This window comes from Macrobrachium rosenbergii, chromosome 9, assembly GCF_040412425.1.
Source record: "Macrobrachium rosenbergii isolate ZJJX-2024 chromosome 9, ASM4041242v1, whole genome shotgun sequence".
Lineage (NCBI taxonomy): Eukaryota > Metazoa > Arthropoda > Malacostraca > Decapoda > Palaemonidae > Macrobrachium > Macrobrachium rosenbergii.
The window spans coordinates 55,243,420-55,268,607 of NC_089749.1; the positions used below are offsets into that span (position 1 = coordinate 55,243,420).

The 25,188-nt window shown below is 35.9% G+C and overlaps 2 protein-coding genes across 9 annotated transcripts in view; one reads left to right on the forward strand and one right to left on the reverse strand.

Annotated features, from left to right (window-relative positions):
* The window catches only part of LOC136841835 (ATP-dependent RNA helicase A protein-like), a 40,216-nt gene extending 29,230 nt beyond the window's left edge, over positions 1–10,986 (reverse strand). For 5 of the 8 annotated variants that reach the window (XM_067109215.1, XM_067109216.1, XM_067109213.1 and 2 more), the window contains exons 1-5: positions 10,818–10,986; positions 9,751–9,843; positions 9,161–9,333; positions 5,007–5,186; positions 4,327–4,466 (exon numbers count right to left, since the gene is read on the reverse strand). In XM_067109215.1, the coding sequence (XP_066965316.1) occupies positions 4,327–4,466; positions 5,007–5,186; positions 9,161–9,333; positions 9,751–9,832 (575 nt within the window). In that variant the 5' untranslated portion in view covers positions 9,833–9,843; positions 10,818–10,986. Of the gene's footprint in view, positions 1–4,326; positions 4,467–5,006; positions 5,187–9,160; positions 9,334–9,750; positions 9,844–10,813 lie in introns of all 8 variants that reach the window. The other 3 variants (XR_010854097.1, XM_067109214.1, XM_067109219.1) reach the window with 1 other exon arrangement.
* LOC136841836 (uncharacterized) overlaps positions 1–25,188 on the forward strand; it is a 125,792-nt gene that overhangs the window by 95,681 nt on the left and 4,923 nt on the right. The window contains exons 3-5 of the mRNA XM_067109220.1: positions 13,579–13,760; positions 21,545–21,913; positions 24,426–24,532. Coding sequence (XP_066965321.1) covers positions 21,841–21,913; positions 24,426–24,532 — 180 coding nt within the window. The 5' untranslated portion in view covers positions 13,579–13,760; positions 21,545–21,840. The remainder of the gene's footprint in view (positions 1–13,578; positions 13,761–21,544; positions 21,914–24,425; positions 24,533–25,188) is intronic.

Here is a 25,188-nt window from a genome sequence, read left to right on the forward strand (position 1 = left end):
AGCTGCTGATCACCCACCCTAAGATGCCTGTAAGGAACACTATTCAGGATCTTGCTTTATTCCAGCTGGAACTTCTAGAGCAATGGTAAGCAGTTCCAATGTAAGATGACAAATGCAATGAAATACCTAGGTACCACAGAGATAAAACCAGTCTTGGGTTTACTGTGGTGTCATCTACCTGGAATAATCACTGACAAATTAAACCCAGGAAGAAAAGCCTGGGTCCAACAAGCAGTGCAACTCAGTTTTCTTTGAACAGGGTTCCTTTCAGGCACATCCTCAGAGACTACATTTTCTTTGCCAGCTTTACCACTGACAAGATAAAGGCTAGCAAATGATACTATGATGCCTTTAAAACCTGTTCAACATACCAGGTTTTCAAGGCTCTATGGACTGAAACTTTGTCCTTACAGGTACCAAAGTCGAAACAAAAAGAACCCAGTTCATTATGATTCTACTGACACCTGGCTCTTCACTTGCACACCATAATGTAAACAAAAGGCCTGGCAAGATTTATCTTAAGAAATAATTTCTTTCTTATTTACAGCACTAATACCTGTAGAAGTTTGTTTTCCCAGGCAATGGTAAAAATTTCAGTGATCTGAATCCTTTTCCAAAATGGAAAAATTTCAAAATGTAATCAGTATGAAAACCTATCATTCAATGTTCTCTTTACTGCTCCATGTACAATATACACGTAGCACCCTGAACAAAAAGTTCTCAGACTTGAAAAGTTCGGCATTAAACATCCACCTTAACACTTTAAAATATTACGAATAAGCCACTTCTGCATTAACACCATCCAGTACTGCAGTTTGGGAAATATTTGGTTGGAGCAATTTTTCCACTATGCATCTGTAGAACAAATTTCTAGTTCCTCCGATGCCAAAGGTGATGGTTCCAAATTTCTGGTAACCTCATTAATCCAGACTAAACGTGTTTAGAAATATCAAACTTTTTTTTTTTTTTCAAAACTAAAAATGTGTGTTAATCAGTTGCCATTTATTATGAGAAAGCAAATGAATTTTCCAGAACTTCATCTCTGATACCCTGAAAAATAAATTCATAAATAACACAGCAAGCAAAACCTACATATATTAATCTTGATTCTGTAATAACACAGCACCTTAACTCACGGTGTGTGTAAGTAATTTCAAAAGGTACAAATGCTGAAAGACTCATATTTTCTGGTAACCAGCTAACAATGACGGAGAAGTGGACAAACAAGCCACTTTCAATAAATGACAGTAGCAAAACTTTAAGCAGCTACCAACTATAACTCCATGCTCAGATTGTGTGGTTATGCTATGGATTTATCAAACCTAAAGATAGCAAATAAGGTATAAATTTCTTGTTTTTTTCTTTTCTAGTATTCTTATTTAAACCAAACCTTTGTTTTCAATTCCACAACCCTACATGTGGTGTTATGTGCAGGTACAATTCAAAATTGACCTTGTACCTTTTATTCAAATCATAAATCAGATCTAACATGACTGCTTTCTTTATAGCAACATGTAATATTCAAGATCATATGGGTGGGGGGGCTTATCAAGGCAAATCCCCCCTCCCCTGAACAAGTGTAAATACTGTATGTATATGTACAGATAAGTTCCTTTTTTGAGCACCAAGGTATAAGAGACTGGAATAACCTGTTTAGAAATAAATATCAGTAAGAATACAAACATTTGGTTAGAGGATTAGGATATTTTTCCAATCAGTTTATTTAATCTGTAAATAGTTTTTTCAACTTCAAGTTTAATGAATTAAGATTACATAATAGTCTTGAGAACTGCCCTTGATGGTAGCTAGGTGCAGCATCAAGTGGCCTGTCCAGATTTTGAATAAAAATATATTAGGCCCAAACACTGCCTTTAATTTGTTTTATAGCTTTAATGGAGAGAAAAAGGGAGGGAGGATTCAAACTTAGTTAAGGGTCATGTAGGAGGCAATTTCATGAATGTACGCTCAAGGACCTTTCATAAAAAAATTATTGCTGTTTTGGCTATAACGGCAACTTTTTTCAGCTATGAAAAATTTGAAGCCATTCTCACAACTAAAAATGTCACGTTACAAGTTCTTGCAGGCAGTGTTTCACTTCCTATAGGTACAAAAGGTAGAATAACTTTGTCAATATATCACTAAAGAAAAAAGGTGTTTATAAGAAAATTTTTAATGCAAAGCAATTACAGTATAATTATTTTAGAGGTAACCCCATTAGCATTTCAACAGACTTGCATTCTTAACTACTATAGCTACTCCATGACTTTTTCTTCAACTGAAAACATAAAAAAACTAGAACTGAAAACATAAAAAACTAAAGTCATCTATGCTGACAAGTGACAACTGAAAAAATTGAAAACACTAAAGACTTCAAATTTCCTTACACCTTCATGGGCAAGTTGTCAAATTTTTCACTGTTAATGTACCACTGAATTTTCTAAATTCTTTGGGGTGGCAAGTAAAAACATTGTGATGATGATGTATCCAGTGAGACAGCCCACTGTAGCAGCCATTCATTCCTACAAGAGTTATATCCATGTATCATAATAAATCTGCTAAATCTATGATTCATGGTTCTATTTATAATAAAAAATTATCCCCAGCCTTAACTTGAGATTTAGAGAAATGATGTACCACTACCTCTAACTATTCTTACCTTCAGTTAACCCTTCAACTTGAGGCCGAGTCAACTTCTAAATACATTTCACCTTCAAATCACCTAATCAGTTCAGCAAGGCCAGGCTTGTAAACTGATAAATCCCATTGAATCATGGCAATTTCAAATTTCTTACTGATTTCCCACTGGGGTCTGGTTTGAAGAGCATTTTCTTAAAGTTAGAATGGTAGGAACTTTCTGCAGACTGTTCTTCTAAAAAGTTGGATGACTGGGTCCTTGAGGAGAGAACTTTCTATGCATGTAAATTTTTTTTCTCACTCGCCACTTTCTGACTAATCTGTGAGACTTTTCCTAAATAAAGTACCAAGCTGTAAGGTAGAGTGACATCAAAATTTACCATGTAAGCCTTCCTAACAAGTTCACACCAGCAAAACAAGTTCTCTTTTTATGCTAACTAGTATGATATGATTCGATTCACCTGCATGTTTAATGGATGCATTTCCTCACAGTTCAAGAGTATTTCTGCAAAGCCTCTTCAGTTTGAGGGACAAATCCCCCAACGTCAATAAAATGAACCTAAAAGTATTTTCCTTATCCGGATAGTATACTGTATTAAACTCATAGTTCTACAGCACATTTTACATATTGAAACCAAAATGAGAAAGGGTAAAACTGATTAAAAACAGGGAGTGTACATGCTGATGTTCTATGAACAAATTATCTTTGTTCAGACAGTGGTGTGGTGTGCATAAACATCAGTGCAACAAAACTGGGAAATCTAAAAAATTCATAACCTGCTACTGTACAGTACCATCCAACTTACAACCGAGCTTGGTTCTGACCAACTAGCTGTACAGTCAAAATGGATGTAAGCTGAACCTTAGAAAGTGGCTGACATACTGGACAAGGCATAATATCAATCTTTTGGTTAAATAGTACCTACATAGCTGTAATATAACGTACAATACATAGTATTGTAATATGATGTACGGTACAATCATGATTTCAATCTTTTTACCATAATGTACTTCTACTGATATATTTCAATCATTTATATAATGTATACAGTATTATGTACAGGTAGGCATCGAGTTACAACAGGGTTAGGTTCCTGCATGCATGTCGGAAGTCAGTTTTAACATACTGTAAATCGGTTTGCAATTCAGTCTACAGTACAGTTAATACTGTATGGTGCTGCTCATAGAGCAGGGTAACTCAAAATGATGCTGCCTGAGTGATGAGAGAGCTCTCCTGAGATGGCGCATCGCCGAGTAACTCAGTGGTCAACTATTATACAGCTTGCCCATCCCCGCTGCCAGAAGTACAGTTGTAAGTGCGAGTGGTCGTATGTTGAGCAGGTAGTAAGTCGGATGGTACTTGTATTTCCATCTTTATATGTCAAATTACAGATGTTGGATGAATATCTAGCATTCAAATTAAAACTACATTAATTTCTATGACCACATGTTACGAGGGATGTTATTTTCCACAAGATACTATAAGAGACATCTCTAAATTTCACATAAAAAATTTACAAAACAGGAAATTGAAACTACTAAAAGATTACTTACAACTAAAAACAAAGACTATTTACAACTAAATATGACCTGCCCTGTTTTATGTGCTTTATGTAAGAGACCAATAAGTCATTTAACATGGGACCAACATATAAATACATTAAATAATAATTAAAACAACACACAACATACCTGTTGTGATCTGGGCCAATTGTTTTGTATTTGTAGTCTGCACTTATCTTGTATGTTTGCATGAACATATGCAAACGTGTTTTTGCATTTTCGACAGTCCAGTTTCCTTGGATACTGGCAGTCATATCACCTTCCTCAGCCTGTATGGGGAAAATATAAAAATATAAACGTCAGTGCACTTTGCAATCTTCACAAAAAACATACTAAAGCATTTTCTCAGGTCAGGAGAATTTCTATGAAAGAAATTTACATATACTTCAATAAATATTGTAAGAGTGGACAGGAATTTTTACGGATAGGATAAGAATACAGTATAAGATTTAGGCCAAAGGCCAAGAACTGGGACCTATGAGGTCATTCAGCACTCAAAGGAAAATTGAGAGTAAAAAGGTCTGAAAGGCGTAACAGGAGGAAAACCTCACAGTTGCACTACGAAACAATTGTTAGGAGAGGGTGGAAAGTAAGAAGGGAAAAAGAAAATATGAACAGAGGCACAGTAAAAGGAATGAAAGGGGTTGCAGCTTGGGGCAGAAGGGACACTGCAAGGAACCTTAAGTAATGCATACAGTGCACGTGTGAGGTGCACTGATAGTACTACCCCCCAACAAGGAGGAATTTTTAAGGGAGAATTTTATACTCTTCACTGATAAATGAAGCAAAATGAAGTCTCAAACGCTTACATCCTCATTAGCTCTCCTCTTCTGAACTCTTTCCTTATATGTCAGGGGCTTCTCTCTACCTTTACGCTGTATTGGTCTGTAAACATTTCCCTTGTCACGAAGTCCAGGAACTGGTTTCATTGGGGCACTTGGCTGCCACTCAGCACTACCATCTGCAGCTTGAATGGATTCATCAGGACCCTATAATACAAAATCAAGTCTATGGAAACAAAGTGAAAGCAAGACAATCATATCTCCACAAAATGTAAATTGCAAATGTATATCTGGTTGCACAAATAAAAGAAACTTCTAAATGGCAAAGGGACTGGAAGAAAAGAAAATGACAAAATACATTTGTAAAATTAAACTGATTCAATGTTTTACACTTATGCAAGTCACATGAATAAAGGGATGCATACCAAAAGGTAACACAGCTACCTTAAACATAAAATAAGTCATTTTAGTGAAAATGAAATAAGAAATTTATCACACAAACATAGAAGCTGCTAAATCCACTACACAAATAACTTTCAGATATCTGAGTACTGTAATTTTTACAATACCACTACCATATCATATGAGAAGCCATTACTCTAGCTACAAGGAAATGAGTACAGTAACCATTTGGGTTTGCAAACTTAATGAAGGTTAACTAAAACTGTATGAAAACAGAACCATTAAAAAAAAAAGCACATGAAAACAGAACCATTAAAAAAAAGCACAGACTCAATGATCAAAGCACATTTGCAATTATCTCTGTGTGTTATGCCCCAGCCATTTTTCAGAAGAACCCCAGGTAGGATAAGTAACATTTAAAAACCATCTGACTGGAAAAAGAGGAGGTTTTCTTTATAAGAATAAAGCACTAGAAGTTTCAGAAATGGGTTGCACTTAAACAATTCCAAAACTAAATGATCCTTGCATGTAAACAAGCAAGAAACAGGGACTGTACACAAAAGCAATTATACCACATGAAAATGTCAAACGGTTTGAAAGTTCAGACGACCCCTGCTTATTTGCGGTTCAGGATTTGTGGCTTCACCTATTCGCTGATTTTTCTGTGGGACTTATCACTGAATTATTCGCTAAAGATTTGGTAATTAGCAGATTTTTTGTAAGAAATATTCACTAATAACTGCATTTTCATGTTACAGTATTTTTTGTTACTAAATACTGTACATTTTTTTTTTATAAAAAATTATTTACTAATTTTCAAACATTAATACCAATAATGTAAACACAGCAAAATATCTATAAAATTTATTTTTTTTAATGCACATTAAATACTAAGGTACTGTATACAGTACTTAACTTCACAGTGTTTCCCCATGTACTGTGAAAAGAAAATGGGACTGCTTCAATGCTGTTTGAGAGAAAATGGATGTAAAATTCCCTCCCAGATTTAAGGAAAATGAAAATAGGGACAGGGATAACTAGAGTGGTTGACGTTATAAGGTACGGATGCATATTTTTAATAAACACCTAGCTTGTTAAGCGAATTTAATTCATATGCTTTTTAAGGGTAGGTTGAACCACTTGTAAAGATAATATTGTTGTAAGATTAAAAAGTGTTTTAGATGATAGTTTACAGTATATTCTGTGTAGGATGATAGTTTAAGGTATACATTTGGTGTTTGAACTATTAAAATAGCCAGTTTTAGAGGGGGATGATAAGTATTTGCGGATTTTAACTATTTGCGGGTGGTTGTGGTCCCTATCCTCCGTGAATCCTGGGGTTTGACTGTAAAGTATGTGTCAGGCACCAACAAAATGCTCAGGGGGAATGAGGAGCAAATACTTGACGTGTAGTAGCAGCAGCACATCAGAAACCTTATTTATCTAGTTTATAAATTATCGTATATATAAATTATAACAGCAATGACACAATTAGCTTAGACTAAGATAAACTATCTAGCAAAGATATTTGGATTGATCCTGCAAGAGGAATACATCAACATTGGCTTAATGGAATACAAGAAGTGTAAAAATATTTGGATTTGTTGAAACTTCAATTACTGATTAATCAAAATAATGAGTTTTATGATAAAATCAATTTTTAGGTACTTACCCTCTATCACTTAGCTTTATCTGCGACCAGATCAGGAGAAAAGGGGGAAAAAGTCCCCCTGTCTGATACACTAGCGACTTCCTAGCATGAAGGGAGGGAGACAAAAGAGAGGATCCTTTGGAGAGGATCTTCTTAGGCAAAGCCTTAGCAATAGAGTAGTCAAATCTCCCAAGTACAGAGTCTGTTAGCCTAAAGGAAGGGAAAGGAGAATAATCAGACCCCAACCTGGAAGCTCTTAAGAGAGGGACCAGTATTAGAATGCTCCACTGGAAATAACTGTGGATATCTGTCCAAATACAACTGAACCAGTTCCTTAAAACCTGAGGTGCCCCATTGTAAGTGTTCCTCGTCCTTATCCGAGGGTAAAGCAGGAGTGGAGAATGTTGAGAGGAAGAGCTGGGCCTAAACAAGTCTTCCTCAGCTGTGACAACCGAAGTCGTCTCAGAACTAGATGGTCTTGTAAGACCCGACACTAAAATTCTACTAATCAACTCTGGTAAATACCTGAACTGAGAATGGTCTCTCTCAAGATCCAGCTGATGCAGGAGGGTGAGAAACCCTTAGCCATACTGACTTATCTTACAACACAGGAGATGCACGATCTGTCCCCTTGATTCAACTAAGAACTCATTTGCTCACACTTACCTCCTCACTTCTCTTATTATTCAAAGACTTACATGTCATTGACACTAACTGTGGTGCGGCCTCCAAAAAACTCTACAGCCTACTGTCTCTAGAGGATTCGCTGATTCTTCCCTTGGACTCGATGAGGCAGCATGCATACTTGATGAAGCTTTCTGTGGCCTAGAATATGCCTGGCGTGGCCTTGACAGAGGTGCATGTGGACTCAACGCTTTCTGTAGCCTTGAATACTTGACACACTTAGTCTTTGCTACAGAAAGACAGCCCATAAAAACTGCAAAAGCCTAGCAAGCAAACATACCTGTGGCTTTGATGAAACCAAAACTTGGACTATTGTCAATAGAAAGGGAGTCCAGGCACAAATGCTTACTACCTGAATGCCCAATCTGGTCTTGCAACCACCACCCTGCAAAATCTAAGATTTTGATAAGGAAGACTGAGAAGAAGAATCCATAGTGAAACAACAAACCACAGTCTAAACAATCCAATTTGACAACCAAGAAGAACAAACTAAAACTCTGAGCTGTCCTGTCCATCGACAAGAGTAGAATGAGCAACCAAAACAGTTGCTGTCTTACCCCTCCTCCCTCCCTACAAAGGATGGGGGGAGTAAATATTGGGCGCAACTGTTTCAATTTCAACACTTGTTGAGCCAGCACCAAAGCAGTCACAGACAAAGCTAAATGTCACTGCATTAATTCCAGTAACCCTTCTAAGTTACGCCAGCAAAACAGTTATTATTGCAACGTAGTTTAGCCAGACCTCGAGGTCACATTTATAGATTCATAATTATTCTAAAGGATGGGTTAAAAGTTTTATAAAAATATATTGTGGAATGGAATGAAATACAAAATTTAGGCCAAAGGCCAAGCGCTGAGACCTGTGAGGTTATTCGGTGCTGAAGGGGAAATTGAGAGTAAAAAGGTTTTAAGGGTGTAACAGGAGAAAAACCTCAGAGATGCACTTTGAAACAACTGTTAAAAGAGAGGGTGGAAAGCAAGATGGAAGAAAAAGAATATGGAGAATTCGAATGGAAATATGGTTAAAGGAATGGAAGGGTGCAGCTAAGGGCTGACAGGACTCTGCCAAGATCCTCCAGGAGTAATGCCAAAAGTGCACCCTGTGAGGTGCACTGAGAGCACTAACCCCCAACGGGTAAAAATGATTTGGTGGTTGGGTTGTTTGGAAGAAGTGAATGAAGGGAATGGATGAAAATTAAAATGACACAACAATGCAATTAACCAGTGAGCTCGTACACCCATGAAATTTTACTTTTGATATGGACCCTAAATATTAGGGTACATGTAATGACTGAAAAAATCATATTAAAATATGGCAATCAATACATCACGAAGTGATGACAGATGACTAATTTACCTAACTGTATGGACTGCACAGAAACCTTTGATTAAAACATCTTTACCCATATAGTTCCTTCAACTTGAAACACTGGAGGACTGCTCACCTTCAAGTCAGGAACATCATCTTGAGCAACCTCACCCTGTCGAATGAGGTACTGAACAAAATCCTTGGCAGCATTTTCTCTAGCACCTTTTACCTTGGTTGAATAACCAAGACCCACATAAGAATAGCCTGGGATACGAACTTCACACACAAATTTTTGGCAATGCTTTGGTCCTGAAATGTAAATTCATCTCGGTTAAGAAATCATAACCTGCTTCATTCATAAATTACGCTGAAAATGCCCACTTCCTTGCATGTATGACAGCTGCTAAGAGAAAGAAATCCTTTGGTACTCTATACTCTCAATTATTTTGCACCCTATCATATTTGGATGTGAAAAACTTTACGTACATTTCACAATATAGTTTTCAAAATGGTATCCAAGCACCTAATATTGATTTATTTTCAATCCAGCATGCAAGCACAAATTAACTGGATTACCACACTGCTGTAACAAAAAATTATAGTTATTGTCTAATCACAGGACCTTAGGCTAGTTGGGTATGACCATAAAACAACTCTGATAATTGACATTCAAAGCATTTTTACTCTAGTACATATAATATTATCTAAGCAGGATAATCTACTTACCAGAGTTTCTTATACTATACATTGGGTTAATTTTTTTCTTTCCACAGTAGACATACAGCCACTGCTTTATATTTTCTGTCATCCTGTCACAGCCTGTAAAATTAGGAAATAAAAAGTGAAATTAAAAAACATTTACTGTAGTTTTGTGTTATTTTATAACCTTTTCATGTTTTGATATTCATGATCCTGGGACTGGTACTGAACACAGCATTCATGTGCGTCAGGCTTGTATTTAAGGAAAAACTACAGTTAGGCCAGCCTAATAGGTTATCCGATTGGCTAGTTTTTAGCAATGAAAAAAAAAAAAATACCTAATCATGGTATAACCTAGGCCTAGTCACGTGGCCGGAGGGAGGGGGAGGACCCCCCAAAAGTAATATCCTCTGTAGAAAGATGACGCATGTGCAACTAGGCCTACTCTGCAACTTGCACTCCTCAGGATCTTGGTAATCCTACAGTTCCAGGGTCCAAATTTACTGCATTACGCAAAGTCAATATCAGCACACAGGTTTATCAAATATTTATTGAATCATGGAAAACAATTAAAAATTAGCAGTTCATCTGCTGACAGAATAAACAACGGGAATACGTAAAGGGAGAACGTAAATATACAAAAAGATGTCTTGGGGATACGGACCCATAGAAGTTTGAGAAAATCGTAAATCTCTGCATCTGCTAATTCGTTTTGTTCGGTTTATCAAAAAGTGGTTGCTGAAGAGCAAGAGACCGTGCACAGCTTTATAATTCCTTTTTTTTTTTTACAATCTCTGCTTCCGTAAGCAGATGAAACTATTTTTTTATATATATATTTTAGCAAACATACTACGCCTGTTTGCAGATCTGTCGAAAGAATCATATCTTACTTGGCTGTTCGTTAATGTAGCAGTTTTGAGTGGCAATCCTATAGTGAAATAGGCTTCGGCCTATCCTATACAATAGGCCAAACGTCTTCGACGGGAAGAGATACTTAGTCTAACATTTAAGATACATGTTAACTTAAAATAGGCCTAGCCAAACATTCCGATGGCCTATTAACTACCGATAATAATCTGTAATAACGTACTTACGGTGGTAGGCCTAGGTGTAGCCAAACTTCTGCTGGAGAAAAACCGTCAGCAAGAGCAGGTTCAAACTACATAGATAACCGAAACCGAATACTTTACTCTACCTTCTACCATACATACTACAAGTAGTCTACAACGACTCGAATGCAAAAGCTAATTCACTAGAAATGGCAGTGGTTTTGCGCATGCGCAGAAGGCGTGCACGTTGACAGGCCGCACTCTTCTTCTTTCCTGTCGCTCTCTGTATAACTCTCTTTGGTGTCACCTCACAAAATGGGTAATTAAATCTGAAACAACAACTTGAAATCCTCGTCGTCTTCAAGGTTCAACTTAGTTTTTAGGAGGTCTTCCTCTCTCTGCCTCTTTTGGTCCACTCGGTTTGACGCCGGCCTCATTTATTTATCATTCAAATTCGGAGGGGGCGGGTCCCATTTATTTGTCCGCATTCCATAGTTTTCTTGTATAACTTGTTTTAGGGATGGCCCTAAGGCATAGTAGTATTTGGCTGTTGGATATGGAGGCAGGGGAAGCTCAGCCAATTCTGGTTAGGGCTAGACACTTCGAACCAGCATTTTTGTTTTCCAGGTACCCCTGTAGCTTTCTGATAATTGTCACAACAGTAAGCAATCAGTCATTTAGGAAACTTTGTTTACCAGGACTTATGGATCAACATACAAAACTCTTTTCCCTTGGCCTAATAAAAACAGAGGATACACTAACTTTTCAATAATATTTACAATTGACTGGTAGTGTAACTTTCTGGGATGGTTAATATTGGACTGACTTATTTTCACGGCTTTACGTCAGATCTACCTTTATTTGATGGTTCATGTGATCTGTAAGTCTGATTCACAATTAATAAGGTCAAGTACTAAAACTTTTTTCTTGAAATGTTTTTGTTTTAAAAGCTTAAGCTTGCTAAATTTCTTATATGGTAACCTAAGGAAAGCGGCCAAGTCAGATTAGTCTTAAAAATAAACATTGTAGGCTGGAGAATAGTTCTCGCTCTTCTCGTTCAACGTGTTACTTCAGCACTCCATTTTTCGAAAATTATGAACATTTAAACCTTTCAAGTTCCAACAGCACTTAGGGTCTGGTGTATTTTACCGTAAACGAAAAATAGCTTGATAGAATAAGATAGATTTTTCTGAGCTCTCATAAATCTTTGTCATATTCAATTACGTTAGGAATGAGAGGTAAAAAAATAATGAAGACTTGATATTTCCACATTTTGCATTTGGGGCGACTTGGGAGAGTGCTGTCAGTGAAATCATTGGTGAACGTTCAATATCTGTGTTGTTAGCATAATGTAATGTTTACTGTATAAAGTTGCAGATAAACGTAAGAACTGGTTCAAAACTATCCTCCCTTTACACCTCACAGTATCGTTATTAACTGATATAACAGCAAAGAAAATTATTTATTTATCAAGTGCAATAGGGGTGGCATTGCTGTAATGAGTACCCTCCAAAGTGTCTTCTACATGAATTTAGGCTATATAAATGATGCTGTCTAATAAGACTATAACATTCACTGCTCTATACTGTAAATGTATATTAGAATAACAAACAAAAATGCAACAAACTACAAGAGATTCCGAAATCATCCATAATTTCCTAAAGACAATAACAAAATTAAAATCTCCTAATTTGCCTTTAAGAAAATATTCCAAGTCTTCATATTTTATAAAAAAAAAGTAAAGTATACATTTGAAAGAAAACAAGTACGTTGTCTGACCACACCATTCATGAGTTGATGTTAAAACAACAAAATTCCTCAACAAAACTAAAGCTTCAGTCCAATTAGCGGAAGCAGACCACAAGAAAAGTTCACTTATAATATATCATTACTATTTTCAGAAAAGATTGAACTTCAGTTGTGATTGACTAAAAGCACAGACCTCCATGCGCGTTATAGAAAACGAGTCCTGATTATTTCATAGGTGACTATTATAAAAGAAGACGTTCCGCAGCACCTGATGAATATTATTTTTCTTCCTGCAGAATTTCCCCCCTTAGCTGTAAATAGGAAAAAGAATCATTTCATCATACAACGAGAAATTACCAAGTTATAGTAAATTTCAGAATTACTGTGTTAAGGATGAATATGAAATTTGAGTGAGTGCTGTCTTTAACATATTGCGGGGCTTTGGCCAAAAGTTAAGACTGGAGTAGATATATAAAATAATCATATTTAAACCTATAGATTTAATAACACTTTGACCTAAATTTCTGATAAAGTTAATGTCTGTACATAGGAAAAAGCTTGGCAAGCATGGGGGCCACTGCACAACAGCCACGGCTCCGATTTGGGTGGCTTATGGTATATATTTACAGTTGAGCCTTGAAATTGTTTACTGACAGTTTTTGTTGTGATACGATTGCAACATAGGGGGCCGAGTGTAGAACGACGGGAATAAGCTCCGCAGACGAAAGTAAACCTAGCCTTTCCTAGAACGCCATGTTCTGACCTAACCAGACCTTACCTCCCTAACCTCTCTTAGGGTGCCGTGCCCTGAACTGGCCGGGGAGACTTCGCGACCCCTGGACCGGCATCCCCCCCCCCCGCCCCAAGTAACACTTAACATCTGAAAATTCAAGACAAAAACTCGGAAAATGTGAAGGAACTGTTCTGAAGCTGGCGAGTTCCTTTTTTCCCTCACTGAGGTTACTGTATGAATCAAGCTATCTAATACTTGGTTTACATGTTGGTTTATTGTATGAAGGACTCCAGAATTAAAAAGCATTTTATTCCATCTCCCCAGGTCATATAAATACGTTGGACGCTACGTATACAGAACGATGGGACAGACTGTATGTTGTCGTTTGCTGATCCCTAAAAGAAGAAACGGAACAGAATTCGTCATATACGGTTGATTTTCGTTTTTGACGCCAACTCAAAACTAGCAATGTAATGAAAAGTTTGCCTTTCTGAGAAATAAGGCAGGTAGGTTAATGCATTGTTTAAATTATCGTTTTTGGGTACATTTCTATTTTTGGAGTAGCTGGATTAAAAACTGCTATTTTTGACGTCTTACCAGTCTATCAAAATTTATTTGCTAACAAACAATGAAAATCAAATTAGGATGGATCGTACCTCGCAATAGCATTTCGTGTCTTAATTTTTCCATGAAAACACCGATTCGATGATCTAGTGTTGTAATACCATCCAGACTGATGAAACAGAAAGATATTTTAGCAAATGAATAATTGTCAATCATGTATATATAGCCTATCTGTAAAAAAACAAGTACACGTGTTCGGAATAATTTTCCATCTTTTCACAGAAAAACTAAACATGACATTTACGTTATCTATGTAATTCTTATTTCAACCTGAAAATAATTTTATTTTCAACTCCTTCAAGAAAATAAATAAAAAAACCCGAGGGAAGAAAATATTCAAGAATGTTTATAATCAACCTATATTTTAGTGTGCCCTTAATGCCCCATTTTCTACAACATGGTAAGACGTACGTTTTCTTAATACGATATTCTTTAAGTCCAGTAATTCAATAAGCATTAAAAAAAAATATATTTGTGAGGTTTTCTTATGGCCCGTGTCCATTAATAGAACTGATATTTCGGACTAATAAAGAATGTTTAATTATTTTTGCCTTTTCGCATGAATGGAACGTAACTAGAGTGAACGACTGTTATTTACTTTCTCATTAAGAAATTCAATATTTTTAAAATAAACAAAAATAATTGAAAATAAAATTGATTAACTAATAAAAAATTTAAATAAATTGAATTTTTGGCTTAAACATCAAAGATTATTAACGCGATCTCTTAATATTGCATTTTTGTTTTCTTCGGAGATTTTTATTATAATTAAATTCGTCGGAAATGTATTTAGCGCCCTTGCCCTACATCAATCATATTTAGCCTACATTCGTGTAGACTACACTTTGGAAGATGTCATTTGTATGCCATCTTTAAGGTTATCAACAATCGAGAACAGAATACTAGATGCTGATACTGAGTTTTATAAAATATAAAGTTAACTTGAGAGTTCATTGTAACAACCTAAGTTGAGGACGAGGAACCTGTCAGGTCATTCATTTGGAAGTTGATTGTATAGTACATTCTGTATTCGTTCTAATTATTTTATTGCTCACTCTATTGTTTCACGCCTCATTCTTTATATTTCTCATTCTCGCTGTTGTATTCTATTCAGTAATCGTTCTGAATCTCCCATTGCTCACTTTAACATTTTCTTTACACCCCATAATTTATATTATTCTCACGAAATAATTGTTTCTATTCCATGTTATAAACTCTCAGTTAGGAGTACACGTACCCTCCAAAGTGTATTCAACACGAATATAGGCTAAATATAAGTGATGACACGAAAAGTACGTGATGAAAATCGATCTAATACATTTTCGTCATGTATCAGAAATGTGAACTAGAATACTACTTCAAAAATAATACGCGTTTTTTACTTACTTTCTTTTAAAAAGTTAGTTATTTATAATTTTTGAATAATTAAAAAATTTTGTTTTATATCTTTTATGTCATTTTTTGAAAAAAATATTGTATATTCCGGTCAAAGGAAATGTATGTTTTTTTTTTTTTTTTTGTTCATTAACTTTCGTGTACAATACCAGAAGGGAAAAAAGGCTATGGCCGACAAGTGATAAGTTTGTTGCTTTAATATGATAACTGAAAATAAAGCATAATGAAAATCACTAAATTAGGGAGTAACAACCTGACAAACTATTGGATTTCTTTTATGATTGATTATGAAAACGTGCCACTTTGCATTTCATAGAAAATCGCTTCCACTAAAGTTAAGGATAACTTTAAAAAAGAAATGTCGTTCGGTAAACCTACTTAAGCTTATTCTTCCAGCAAAGCTTTCCTTCTGAATGAAAAATATAAATAAAAACGATATTTTCAGAAGGAAGTAAAGATACTTACAGATCATCTGTAACCGAATATGACATATGATTCCTTCTAAATGAATGTATAATCAATATTGGCAACCTGGTTTAAGAAATTAGCATCACTTTGCGAGTTACAGATACATATTATTCGTGAAATCCTCAGAAACTGAATGAGAGATTATATTGGTGGTCTCAAATTTCTGATAAATACTCGAGAAATATAGGTCTCACCTCATACAGCCTAATTTTCTGACGACTAGCCTAAGATTTTAAACTTTCTGGGGCAGCAGTTGCTAAACTTATCGGCCAGATTATGTTATCGGACAACATTAAATGGCTGACTTTCTGCAGTCAATCTGCAGATTAGTTTGAACCACATATCCTAAGCTAAATCAATAACAAACAGGTTAACTTACATTTACTGGGTGGTTCGTAGAAAGACGGGCCAATACCATAGCAGACTAGAACGCCAATTCCATCGAAAAATGTTAACTCATAAAAGTTTGTGTGTCTTGGATGGTCAAAGAATGTTTTTCTTTATTTCATTAACATGTCAAGGATCAGTGAAATTATGGTGTATATTCGATCTGCGACTTACCTAACATGCATTCCCATAATTCAAAGTTTTCCGTCGATTTTATATTCTCCATATATGCTATTAATTTATCTCCCTTTCTTATTATACTTTGACCTTCTCTGGGGATCTATCCCATTCCCCTCCCCTCTACTTCTTTCACTTTCATCATAAACCCCGAGGCTTACATTGCACTCATTTCATTTATTGCTTATGGGTTTCATTCTTTTACACATTATTTAAGGCTCTACTCTGGTTACCTTTCTATACAATTACTTTGCTTATAAACTGACGCATGAAAATACTTGTTAAATTATTTCTGATTATTTTCAGCAAAACAAATAAAACGGGTATCGCACACTTCCACCAAGAAGGAAGCTATAGAAAATTTTCTTAGGAAAAAAGTGAAGAAAAGGTTTGCTTGGATGTTTATGATAATGAAACACTTCCCATGACGCCTATACTTATGTTTGATATACATTAAACACAACTTGGCCGCCACTCTAGTAATTGCATCCTTGTACAGATGGTTATTATATTTTTAACCTAACATTTGTTGTTCTCAATTAAGTTTGTGCTTTCACACTTTGATTTGAGTCTGAGTTTAACTGATTTACGCGTTCTATTTATTTGGCGCTAAATTGGCTCACAGCGGTACGAGGATTAAGCACGCGGTAGGACGAGATGACTAAACATAAGCTCATTCGGCACATCACCTGTCGAAAAGCGTGTAACATTCTAAAGAACGTTACACAAATAATGAAAAATAACACTTGATATATGATTATGCGTCTTTAATGATGGTTAATTTTCCACACCAAACTATTTGTACTAAGGTACAGTTGTTAGTTAGCATTCTAATTCATTTTTTTGAGTTTCAATTGGCTTCCAGTTAAGCCTGGGTATAATGCTGGAATCGAACCCAGACCTTGATAATTTAGCGGATGATAATATGACAAGAAATTAAACGCGTCAGTGACGGGATAAAGCAATGAAAGTTACAAAATCTGTACAAAATGTTAGGGAGAGAAGAGGAGTAGACTATCTACGGGAAATGCAAGCTAAAGGCTGAGATGAACTGAGTGTAAGCTATACATATAGAAAAATAGTTGATGTGATAGAAGTTTTAACTTTGATTCATCAGTTGAAGAATGAGCATGGCAGTGGATTCCTTCAGTTTTCTTGGAATAACTTCCTCATTTTATACGCGCGCGCGCGCGCGCACACACACACACACACACACACACACGAGTATGTGATTATGCAGGCGTGTGTCAAGATTTACATGTGAGCAGATAAATATATATACATATCTGGATAATATGTGTGTGTTAATAACTATTTAAATACTCATGCAATTAAATTCGTAATTGATTCTGCACACGGTGTAAATTTTTTGTTCCTTAGGTACATCGTATGGTGAGGGCTCAGCATCTGATTATTGCTTCGAAAATGGCTAACTTGAAAGCTACGTCCTACTTGTTCCTGCTTGCTTGCGCATGTACTTTCATTGGTGCGTCCAGCATCTTCAAGTCTTACCTAGGATCGTATAGTTCGCTAATAGTTCGGCGAACTCAAGGTCCTTTAAATATACTTCAGAATATATTTAAAGGACCTTGGGAAACTATAATGCATTGATTGTCGTAGATACATTGCTTACCTGATATCTGATAAACTCGGGTTCTTCAGCATCCCTGTATGACGTATAAGACCTAAACTCCAGCCAGTGCATAGAAAATATCATGTACCCTCTAGGAGCCAGTGTTTACAATGTCTACCCTTCTTCTTTATTTCCGTTGTAGGCCATTGAAAAAATAAGAAAACAATCAGGGTATTAATGAGTCTGAATTTAAATAATCGGTTTTCTCAAGAAGGCTGAAGCAAGGATAGTTAGCTGTCTTTTCTTCTTCAGGAAAAAATCGGAGTGAAAGACACAACTTTTTTTTTAATGGAAGGGAAACCTCACATACACAGATAGAAATAAGACAAGCGAAACAGAGAGAGAGAGAAAGAAAGATACAAAAGTCGATGGTGAGAGACAGAGGAAGACTGAATTAAGAAAGACAGACAGATAGGCTGGCTGAAATGAGACAGAAACCTGACAGACAGGAAAGAGATGACAACAAGACAGCGAGAAATAGACGGAGATAAAGAGTGGACAGGAAAGCTGACTCATGATCAGGAGAGAGAGAGAGAGAGAGAGAGAGAGAGAGAGAGAGAGAGAGAGAGAGAGAGAGAGAGAGAGAGAGAATTCAGTCACTCAAGCCTAGAGACGCGATGCCTCTGTGCCAGTCAATGGAAGGCACTCGCCCGATTAACATCAAACTCTTGGTGCTCAGAGTGTCATTGGCGGTTACGTTTGCACTCTCAACGTGTACTGTAATGTCATTCGTCTCTCTGGATCAAACGTTTTAATTCAAACAAATCATATTTCTAACGGAAAGTGCTTCGTTCCAATAACTCGAATCAGTCTGCTCGAATCCTATCGAAAGTTTTAAACCAGCGAACAAAATCAGTCAACAGTTATACGTCAATCAGAACAAATTTACGAACTTACTGGAAACGTACGAGAGTGGCGTTATATGGGGAGGAAAAATGAGAAAAGAAGCCTATAAGAATCTTTTATCTTTGTCGACCTCGGCAGTGAGAATGTTTATTCATTGAAATAATAGTTCTGATTAATTTCGTACTAGAGAAGTGGCTATTAACAATGCACAAAATGCATATAGTTATTTGCATAATTGGTACAAAATCGTGATTATTTTGATAGGTATATACTCATAATACTATAATATATATATATATATATATATATATATATATATATATATATATATATATATATATATATATATATATATATATATATATACTGAAATTGACTGTGTATTTGGGAAAATGCCGATTCTCTCTCTCTCTCTCTCTCTCTCTCTCTCTCTCTCTCTCTCGTGAAAAAAGACTCAATATTCATACTAAATGTTACACACGCTTCATCATATAGATTATCCACGTGTTCCAACCGGATATTCTCTTATGTTAATAGAAAAGGATGGACAAGAGAAACCACATATAACAATGATTTTCGCTTTCAACCGTTAACTTATGGATTAGTGGTAAACTTGTGCAAAGGTGTTTGGTGAGCCGTTGATGAACGTATACATAAATCGCCTGATATTTCGTTTGAATCTGCAAACTTGAGCAAAAAATAAAAGTATACCTTAGTTTAACCAGACCACTGAGCTGATTAACAGCTCTCCTAGGGCTGGCCCGAAGGATTAGACTTATTTTACGTGGCTAAGAACAATTGGTTACCTAGCAACGGGACCTACAGCTTATTGTGGAATCCGAACCACATTATAGCGAGAAAAGAATTTCTATCACCAGAAATAAATTCCTCTAATTCTTCATTGGCCGGCCGGAGGCTCGAACTCAGGCCTAGCAGAGTGCTAGCCGAGAACTCTACCGACTCGTCCAACGAGGAACTTGAGCAAATTAGTTTTATGTATGTACAAAGAGGGTTCATCAACGGCTCATCGACCACCTTTACATACGTTGCACCGGCTATCTTTACCTGTTACACACACAAAAAGTTTTCAGAATGAATGCCTTCCCGTCAAAACGAATCTCAGCTTCCTAGTTTTTCTTCCTCCACCGATTTATGAACTATTAATTTTTACAATTTAAAGGCCCCCATTCTCTGAACGTGTTCAGAATACCTCGAGACACATTTTCACTTTCTTTAAGTACTGCTTTATTTTTTGACAAATGCTAACCTTTGTACAGAATCGTTGCATGTCTACATCTCTCATTCTTCCAGTGAGTTTTATTTCACGTGTTTGATACAGACAGTTTTAACTGAAGAGCTTGCAATTCCTTGTTGCTCTCGAAGCCACCCCTATCCTCTTCCAAACTTTTTACAGAGATATCCTGCTGCATTCGTCGTGGTTTTACTTTGATTTCCATCTTCTCTTATCCTGTTATTATACTATGCTATTTGTCTTAACTAAATGCCTATATAAATCAACTGCTTTTAATTCCTCACATATCCCACCCAGCAGTCATTGCTTCAGTTTCCACATTTCCATTTTCTATCATTACTTTATTTTGGCTAATTAACCCTTTTACTCACCAACACTTCCAAAGTATATTATCCATTGTCATCCGTTTGTTTTTATGTATGTATGTATGTATGTATGTATAAGTTTGCCTTTCTTCCAAAGAGAGAAACCAAGTGACATTCTCCAGCATGATAGGCTAAGAATATTTTGTTCTGTTCATGCTTTTTATTTTCATTATAACGAAGTGCATCAGTCATTAGCAACAATCTTATAGGCACCACACTGGAATATAAGTACAAACTTAAGATAATATATTCACTAATGTATGACAGAATCTTAGCTAATATACAAATGAATGACAGAACTGTTAACTATGGATGGAAATATTCGTTTTTTCCAAATGAAGAGAAATTCAACTGAAAACAGTTCATTTTAGAGCGGATGGAATGATGAAAGGTGTCGTCCACCTTTAAGTTATGAAGACAAGCAGCTTGTCACAGCTACGCCTGTTGTCAATCTTACGCCATCTGGAGCTTCCGCCTATATCCTGTTTAATCTCAAGAGGGCTTACAACACAAATAAACAGGAATCAATGTCCTACGAGGAAGGGTCTCTCGCGGATACCTGGTAGGATCACCGAGTGTCCCATAAATCCCAAGGGTTCGAATGGAAATAGGTCTGTCTATCCGTAGAGAACGATATAAACGAATTTCTTGTCTGTTTGAATTCTAGGACACGGTTAGATTACTGGCAACATAAACAACAAATCCCTTAATGTACCCTTATTTGATTACTGAATGTTAACATTTGTAATTAGGCTCAAATTATTTCTAAATTCGGAGTTCTGAAAAATATCAGTCATCTTTCTTTTAATTATATTATTGTTTCTGGTGCTGTCCTTGCCATTATTATTATTATTATTATTATTATTATTATTATTATTATTATTATTATTATTATTATTATTATTATTATTATTATTATTATTATTATTTAATAGGATAGCCCATAATTTGAGTTAATTCTATACTTAGTCTTCTAGATTTCCCTTATAATTCTTTTCTCTTCTACATTAATATATTAACGTATACATTACTTTCAGTTGTTCAGTACTAGGTTAGTCTTAGTTGACGAACAATTGAGACATAAAAAAAAAACACATATCAGATAACCTCCTCTGCAACCCACTTCACAACTGACTTTTCCAGTTCCTCTCTAAAAAGACGCAAGACAAAATACTCAAACAAGTGAAGAGAGCTGTCCCAAATGGAAAGGTAAAGGAGTGAAGCGTTTTGGAAGACCGTCAGTGTTGGATAAGCAATGTGAGGGAAAAAAATCCACGAAAAAGTATTGGAACAGAGTTGAACAACTTGAGGTCCTAATTTTGAGTGCAAAAGACACATGTTTGACTTTGTACATTCATCCCACTGCGGGAGTTATTGGAACTAAGAATGATAATATAAGGAAGAAGTCCTGAAGACGTTTTTGAGGTATCTGAGATGATATGGAGGTTCTCTTAAAGGAAGTAATCGTTATTCTTCTTTTCGTTACGTTCTCTGCAACTGCATACGACTTTGGTAAGTAAACTTGTGACTCGTAATAATCACTTTACTTTCGTACGATCTAAATTGATTTTTTGCTCTGATATTACTTACGCACTTCTTAATAAACAAAGATTGGATGATGTCATCTGAAATAGCATTATGTATATTACATACTGGCTTTTGAGAAAGAAATCTTCCCTACTTGATTGGTTGAATTTTTTAATTTAGACTTTACTGTGGCTTCTTATAGTTTTTATTAGATTTTTTTCATCTACTTTATTCTAATGATTTTTATTGTAAAAACGGTAAGGTAGCAAAGGAGGTATCAGACTGATTACTTATCTTGAAAGGCGTAAGCTAGGGTGAAAGATGAAAAGGCCTTGTAATGCTAGAAAGCATTTTGAATGGTTATTTGAAACAGCTGTGAAAATGTAGAACAATTTAAACACACACACTCACTCACACACACACACACATATATGTGTGTGTGTGTGTGTGTGTGTATGTAGGGTATATATATATTATTTCCTTGCTTGCAATATTCGAAACTTAGTGTCAAAAAGATTAATATCAAACTTAAGCGTAAAACGATGTATATCAAATTTAAACTGAAATGATAGTATAGGTGACATGACGATTAATTCGTGAAAGGTTGAATGTCATACATTTTCTACATCAATCGTTCCCCAGCGAGGTGGTTTATTGGTCATGATATATAAGAAACGAGTAATGGCAATAAAGAGCAAGTTCCTTCTGCCTTTGAGGCCTACTGAGCGCTTTAACACTTAGTAAAAAGTTAATATTCAAGTGCACGGTCTTCCAGCTTAGTGTATCAGCTTGACACTTTGTAGCATATCAAAGCAAAATGCCCCATATTCTTATACAATAAAAACAAGTAAAAAATGCGCCGACGTTTCTTCGGCGCAGTCGAGTTTTCTGTACATCGTGTAATCAAGGCCACCGAAAACAGATCTATCTTTCGGTGGTCTCGGTATAATGCTGTATGAACCGGAGCCCATGAAAATTTAACCACGGCCCGGTGGTGACATGGCCCATATCGTTGGCAGACGCACAATTATGGCTAACTTTAACCTCAAATAAAATAAAAACTACTGAAGCTAGAGGGCTGCAATTTGGTATGTTTGATGATTGGAGGGTGGATGATCAACATAACAATTTGCCGCCCTCTAGCGTCAGTAGTTTTTAAGATCTGAGGGCGGAGAGAAAAAGTGCGGAGAGAAAAAAGTGCGGAGAGAAAAAAGTGCGGACGGACAGACAAAGCCGGCACAATAGTTTTCTTTTCAGAAAACTAAAAATCACTTACGCTGTATGTTTGCACGCGTTATTTTAAATAGGTTATCAAGGCGTGTAAACGATATAGGCTGTTAAGTAATTCCAGGATTAAGAGACATTATGGGGCAGTTGGCTAAAGATACATTATGGTAGGCCTATGGCTACTCATTCAAAGTAATTCGGGCCTCCTATTGGTAAGACTTTCAAAAATTGTTAGAATATATTCAGAACACAAAACACTACTGATTATGGTGTGGAAATCATGTCACGGAAAAGTTAAATAAGGTTTTAGAAATAAATAATCACTTGAAATTATCACTGATTATAAAAAAATAATCAGAGAAAGAGATGATCAGTGGTAATACAAAAAATTATTTTCCACCATGGTTTTTTACTACTATGATTACTTTGAACATAACTTATTAGCTAATAAGTTATGTTCAAAGTAATCACAGTAGTAAAAAACCAGTGGAAAATAATTTTTTGTATTACCCCTGATCGTCTCTTTTTCTGCTAATTTTGTGTGATCAGTGATAATTTCAAGTGATTATTTTATTTCACTCACGTACAGATGATATTAATTGTTAAAGTTTTCCATTAAGTTACAAAAAATTTCCATAATTTTTTTTTAATCTTCCACCTGTCACATACAAAGGCTTGGTTTTCCAGTGATACATAGGGATACTTGCTGCCTGGGTTTTCCAGCGATACTGAAAGGATCCGAATGCCTTGGCTTTTTCAGTTACACACAGAGGACACCTAGTAATCTTAACTTTTCAATAATTTAGTCATGATATATATTTCATTTTTCAACACATGAAAATGATAGCAATTGCCTTTATTTTCCAGCCATGTGCAAATGACATTCGTTTTCTGATTTTTCAGTCATGTGCAGAGAACGTATCTTGATTTTTCAGCCACTCGCGAAAGTTACCAGTTGTCTTTTCAGCTATGAATGGTACCTATGGAGAAACTAATCCACAGTTATGTATAGGTACAAATATGTTTAGAAGTAAATCTATACAGAGAGCTTTCGGGAATCTATTCGACTCACCCTTTCAAAGGGGAATCGAACAGATTCCCTAAAACTCTCTGTAGAGAAATACTTTTAAACATATTTGTACCCATACATAACTGTGGATTAGCTTCTCCATTTCAAGGCTCAAGCTACTATGAGTGTTTTTTCTAATGGTTCCTGTTGTCTTGGTTTCGTAGACACGTATAAATGAAAGCCCTCGTCTTGCTTTTTCAGTGGTGCAGCCGGAATTCGTGGAGAAAGAAGAGGATCTCGCCGTGACAGCGTATATAGGACAAACGAGCAGACTTCCATGCACTGTCAAACATCTCTCCGGGAAGCGGGTAAGCACGGGTTGTGTTTCCTTGAATTGAGTCAAACTTGATTCGAAGTTTGACTTGGAGAGGGAAATTTTCATATGAAGGTAGTATTTTTTTTCCTTGATATGCGTATGGGAAACTTAAGAAAACAAGTCCGGCTTTCTTCTTGAAGTGTCATCGGTGACAATGGTTTTGTAATTGTAGATTTTACACCCAAAGCTAATTCCTTTGTAGGAAGAAGAAGAAGAAGAAGAAGAAGAACATAATGTAAAACTGCTAATCATTCTTCTTAATAGTCTTCCCAAACTTGGGAAGAAAATACTCTAACATAGTTATTAAGTTACTAATGTTAATGTGAAAAATGTACAGCAGCGGTCGGTCTATCCCTGCTATATGTTATTACGGCTGTAATTTATTAGCCAAGATACGTGATTCTTGCGAATTGTTTTCTTTTGTACTTTACATCCACAGAACGATGGTGGTTTTACACAATCTGCCCAATAAAAGAATTCATTGCAATGCTATCATGGCTGAAAAGCTAGAAGCCACTGCACTTCCCGCTATTCCTAAATGCAATGGTTTAAATTTAAGGTCAAGTAAGGCTGAAATTTAAGTACAGTAACTCTTCCATTACCTGAAGTTGTAGTATAACCTTATATACGTAATATACAAAGCGGAAG